Here is a 6,213-nt window from a genome sequence, read left to right on the forward strand (position 1 = left end):
TGCCTCCTCGTGGACCAGTGGACCGTGTAGACATCGCTAGGATCATATCAGACGCGATGCGTCGAGTCAGGGATGCGACCCGAGTCCGAGGCCGTTGAGGGATGTGCAGTAGTTCTCCCAGTCATGTGATGATTAGTGGTTTTGTTGTAAGGCAATAGCCTAGCTTATAGTTGTGTTCCACTGACTGGAAGGACCTGTAACCGAATGTTGGTTTTATTCCTTTGTATTCCGTTAATGTACTTTGTCTTTTAAGAACTTATTCGGATGGACCCAAGTATGGGGCACGTTATTGTATAATATTAAGTTACGTTTCGTTTTATCTCTACCCTTAAATTTCTGCATACATATATGTGTACTGAATGGGCAAAATGATGTGATGAGATAATTTAGACCTTTACATCGATGAATAATTGAGCAATAATTGATTGTGGTAAAGAAACGATTGAAATTTGTAAGGACTAACATGAGTGTTATTATGCTACCAGAAAGATGCCTCCGCGACGCAGAGTAGGTACTAGAGGCCACCCAGACGAATCAGGTAGCCAAAGCAGTAATAACCAAGAGCGGACTGACCCCAATGAGTTCGACCATGAGGACTACGAAGAGGAAGAGGCTGAGGAAACCCCAGTAGAAGGAGCCCCAGGGGCAAACCCTATGGAGCAATTCATGAACTTGCTCCGACAGAATCTCGCCCAGCCACCTCAACCACACCCACCACCAGGACCTAACATGGCAGTGGCAAATGCCTTTAAGGCTTTCAAATCCCTTAAGCCTCCAGAGTTCCTAGGAACTGCAGACCCAGTCGAGGCAAAAGCCTGGTTAAAAGAAATGGAGAAATCCTTTGAGATAATGGGCACTGGAGCCGCCCAAAAGACCATCTTTGCCACCTACCTACTGAAAGGGGAGTCCAACTATTGGTGGGAAGCCAAAAAGGGTATGGAACCAGCCGGAGTAGTAACTTGGGAAAGGTTCACCGAATTGTTCTTGGAAAAATACTTCCCAAGGTTCATGGAGTCCCAGATGCAGCTCAAGTTCCTTGAACTGAAACAAGAAAATATGTCGGTGGCTGAGTATGAGGCCAAGTTTACGGAACTATCAAGGTTTGTGCCTGAATTTGTCAATACTGAGGCCAAGCGAGCTCGAAGGTTTCAACTAGGTTTAAAGCAGTGGATCCAGAATAGGGTGTCGATGCTTGAGATTACTGACTACGCCACCCTAGTGCAGAAGGCATCGATTGTGGAAGCTAGTAGTGAGCAATCGCTGAAGAACAAGGAAGTAAAGAAAAGGAAGTTTGATAGCCGGGGAAAAAGTTCTTTTGGTGGGAGTTTTTCTAGTAAGACGGCAAGAGGGACGATGTCACAACCAACAAAGAACACGGGATTCAGGAGGGCTGAGAGCGTAAGCGTAGGCCAGAGCGGCAGGCAGGGAGGGATGTCTCACTTTAGTCAGTCTCGACCTCCGCTCCCTGATTGTAAAACTTGTGGCAAAAGACACCTAGGCGAATGCACCCTAAAATCTGTGGTGTGCTACAAGTGTAACAAGACTGGGCATTACTCAAACAACTGCCCCCAAGGAGGACCCAAGTGTTTTGAATGCGGAAAGATGGGGCACATGAAGAAGAACTGCCCCTCAGCAAATCCTGCCGGCTCGAGAATCAGCGGGGCCGCCTCTAACAGACCCCCAACTGCTAGGACCTTCAACATGACGGTGCAAGATGCTGTGAGGCACACAAATGTGATAGCAGGTACTCTCTTGCTAAATTCGACTCTTGCAAATACATTATTTGACTCTGGAGCTACCAGGTCTTTCATATCTAGGGATTTTGCATCTAGATTAAACCTTAAAGCTGAATTGTTAAAAGAGTCATTAACGGTAGAGATAGCTAATCAGGAATTATTTCCTGTCAGTCAAATACATCTGGATTGCAACCTAGAGATAGAAGGAGAGAATTTTCAGGTAGACTTGATCCCTTTCAAACTAGGAGAATTTGATGTCATTCTAGGAATGGATTGGCTAGCCAGAAATGGAGCACATATAGATTGCGAAAAGAAAAAGATTTATTTGAAAAAGTCCGAAAAGAAGAAGATAGTGTTTAAGGGACAAAGGCAAAACAAGAAATATCTAACCATGGCACAAACAAATCGGTTACTACGAAGAGGGTGTGAGGCTTACCTAGCTCATGTGATCGATACCAAAAGAGAGTTCCCAAAAATTCAAGATATTCCCGTGGTAAACGAATTCGAGGATGTATTCCCAACTGACCTTCCCGGATTACCCCCTGACCGAGAGATAGAGTTTGCAATTGACTTAGCTCCAGGAACTGCACCTGTCTCTAAGGCCCCGTATCGACTAGCTCCCGTGGAGATGAAGGAGTTAGCCACTCAGCTACAAGAATTGTTAGATAAGGGGATGATTAGACCCAGTGTTTCACCCTGGGGTGCTCCGGTGTTATTTGTAAAGAAAAAGGACGGCAGTATGAGACTGTGCATAGATTATCGGGAGTTGAACAAACTAACTATTAAGAATAGGTACCCGTTGCCTAGGATTGATGATCTGTTTGATCAATTAAAAGATGCTGTACACTTTTCAAAAATCGACCTAAGAACAGGTTACCACCAGTTAAAGATTAAAGCTGAAGATATCCCAAAAACGGCATTCTGTACTAGATACGGGCACTATGAGTTCTTAGTAATGTCTTTCGGATTAACAAATGCGCCCGCAGCATTCATGGACCTAATGAATCGGGTATTCAAACAATACCTGGACGTATGCGTGATAGTTTTTATTGATGACATCCTGATTTATTCAAGAACGGAAGAAGAACACACAAATCACTTGCGAGTGGTTCTATAGATTCTTCGAAAAGAGAAAATGTATGCTAAATTCTCCAAATGCGAATTTTGGCTAGAAGAAGTGCAATTCTTAGGCCATGTCATTAACAAGGAAGGTATACTAGTTGACCCCGCCAAGATAGAAGCGGTATCAAATTGGGAGAGACCAACTACGCCCACCGAAGTTAGAAGCCTCATAGGACTAGCCGGGTATTATCGAAGATTTGTTAAAGACTTTGCGAAAATAGCAGGACCATTGACTCGGCTCACTCGAAAGACAGAAAAGTTCGTCTGGACAGATAAGTGCGAGGAGAGTTTTCAGAAACTGAAGGAAAGGTTGGTAACAGCTCCGGTGTTAGCCCTACCGGATGAAAAAGGGGATTTTGTGATCTACAGCGACGCGTCGCATAAGGGTTTAGGTTGCGTGCTAATGCAGCACGGAAAAGTAATCGCGTACGCGTCCAGACAGTTGAAGGAATATGAGATAAGGTATCCCACCCACGACTTAGAATTAGCAGCCGTAGTGTTCGCTTTGAAAATGTGGAGGCACTATCTATATGGAGAAAAATGTGAAATCTGTACGGACCATAAGAGCCTTAAGTACATCTTTACCCAGAAAGAGTTGAATATGAGACAAAGAAGGTGGCTAGAGTTGATAAAAGATCATGACTGCGAAATCCTGTACCATCCGGGTAAGGCCAATGTGGTGGCCGATGCCCTCAGTAGGAAGGAGAGACTCAAAATGGTCACGACATCTGAGGAGTTAGTTCGAGAATTTGAAAAGCTAGAAATTGATGTCAAGATGTCTGGAAAGAGCACCGAGGGACTGTATGAGATTGTGTTACAACCAGAATTATTGGAGAAGGTCAAGTTGTGCCAAGAGAGGATAAGGAGCGAAGGGAGAGCATTTATGACAGGAGAGGAAGCAGCGTGCAAAAAGGATAAGGATGGAATCGTAAGGTATACCTATAGAATTTGGGTTCCAAATGTCCAGGAATTGAAGGATGAGATCTTGCACGAAGGGCATAATTCCAGATACACCGTTCACCCAGGGAGCACCAAGATGTATAGGGATCTGAAGGAATATTACTGGTGGCCCAATATGAAAAAGGATGTGGCCGAATGGGTGAGTAAATGTTTGACCTGTCAGAGAGTGAAAGCAGAGCATCAACGACCCAGTGGACTCATACAACCATTGGAAATTCCCGAATGGAAGTGGGAACACATAGCCATGGATTTTGTGGTAGGATTACCAATGACAAAGACGAATCACAATGCTATATGGGTAATCATAGACCGACTAACCAAGTCAGCGCACTTCCTTCCAATCAAGGAAATCTATACCGTCGACAGATTGGTAGACATATATCTGAAGGAGATTGTGGTCCGACACGGGGTACCTGTTGCCATAGTGTCAGATAGGGACCCTTGATTCAATTCAAGATTTTGGAGAAGTTTCCAGACATGTGTGGGGACAAAACTCAACATGAGCACCGCCTACCACCCCCAAACGGATGGGCAAAGTGAGAGAACCATTCAAACCTTAGAAGACATGCTGAGAGTCTGTGTCATAGACTTCAAAGGATCGTGGGATGAGCACCTCCCACTGATAGAGTTCGCTTATAACAATAGTTACCACGCTAGTATCGGCATGCCTCCGTACGAAGCCTTGTATGGGCGACAATGTCGCTCTCCCTTGTGTTGGGACGAGGTCGGAGAAAAGAAGATACTAGGTCCTGATCTAGTTCAAAGGACAAGAGATATCATAAAGTTAGTTAGAGGGCGCTTGGTTGCCGCCCAGGATAGACAGCGCAAATATGCGGACCCGAAACGAAAAGATAAGGAATATGAAGTGGGGGACATGGAGTTTTTGAAGGTATCCCCTTGGAAAGGATTGATGAGATTTGGGAAGAAGGGGAAACTCAGTCCGAGGTTCATCGGACCGTTTGAGATCCTAAGGCGCATAGGACCCGTCGCCTATGAGTTAGCACTACCACCAAACCTACAGCAAGTTCATAATGTATTACATGTGTCAATGCTGAGGAAATATAATGCAGATGCTAAGCACATAGTAGAATACGATCAAGTAGATCTCCAGCCAGACCTGTCCTACATCGAGCAACCAGTCGAGATAATGGATCGAAAGGAACAAGTGCTCCGGAACAAGGTCGTCAAACTGGTGAGAATCTTATGGAGATATCACAACGTGGAAGAGTCAACTTGGGAGCTAGAAAGCGCCATGCAAGAAGGATACGCTTACTTGTTCTCAACCTGATTCCGAGACGGAATCCTTTTAAGGAGGGGAGACTGTAAGAACCCCAAAATTTGTAATATTTTTAAAACCTTATTTGATTAAATGAGATGGTGTAACTCAAGAAAGTTCATGTAAGACCTTGTTAGCAATGTAAAGATTTCGGATAAATCATGAGGAGTAATTCTATCGCGATTGCGACAGCTATAAATATGCATGTGTTGGATTATGGTATGGTAATTATTCTTTAAGTAAGAGATTTTATATTATTATGGAACAAAAGATGAAAAGATGAGATGATCAAGAACGATGTCAGGAATTCCAACGCAACGGAGTATTCAAGAATAAACGTCGCACTAACATTATAGCGAAGGATTGATAAATTCATAAGTTGGCAAGACAACTTGAAACCCCATGCAAACCCCATGCAAATGCCATGCAACTAGCTAGTTAGGAAGCTAACCAAGATACTTGGTAAATGAACTAGCATTACATTAACTAAACTAGAATAGTAACTAGTGCACATGCTTCCTAGATTCATGGGATTTGCTTTGACAATTGCAAGCTTGGAGTGAAGTGTTGGTGCAAGTATTGGGTATTTGTAATGATGAGAGGAACACATGCAAGCAAGTGTTTAACCAAGTATCTAGCACAAGCAAGCAAGCACCAAGCAAGAACACCCCCCCCCCCCACAAAAGCTTGCCATCGGCCCTAGCAAGAAAAGGGTGAAGGAGAAAAATTTTCTCCACCCATCCAAGCTCCATAAATCCTCAAAATTTGTCCCAAGCTTCCTTAAGGTATAACTAAGGTGAGATTTTAATTTCATGGCAACCCACCAAGTATAGCCATGTCAAATAAATGAGCTAGTGTCTTGGTGAATAGTAACTAACTATGTTTTTCTTGTGTTTTCATGGAGTTTCAAGCTAGTTAGTAAGAGATCAAGGTTCATCCAAGCTCACAAACCCTTAGTTAGTGTTAACACCATCCCAAGAAAGGTATAATACTCTTCCATCTTTCAAGTTATGGCAAGGTTTTTGAATGATTAGTAAGTGGTGTTAGTAGCATGAGTTTTGATGTAATGATTGTGTTCTTGGCCAAGATTTTGCTAAATGATTGCTAGGCTACATTGTG

The 6,213-nt window shown here is 43.5% G+C and overlaps 1 protein-coding gene across 1 annotated transcript; it reads left to right on the forward strand.

Moving 5' to 3' along the window:
- Positions 1–489: 489 nt before the first annotated feature.
- LOC135152621 (uncharacterized) lies at positions 490–2,853 on the forward strand. The gene has a single exon (XM_064093072.1). The coding sequence runs from the start codon at positions 490–492 to the stop codon at positions 2,851–2,853; it is 2,364 nt and encodes a 787-aa protein (XP_063949142.1).
- Positions 2,854–6,213: the final 3,360 nt, after the last annotated feature.

This window comes from Daucus carota, chromosome 1 (assembly GCF_001625215.2).
Source record: "Daucus carota subsp. sativus chromosome 1, DH1 v3.0, whole genome shotgun sequence".
Lineage (NCBI taxonomy): Eukaryota > Viridiplantae > Streptophyta > Magnoliopsida > Apiales > Apiaceae > Daucus > Daucus carota.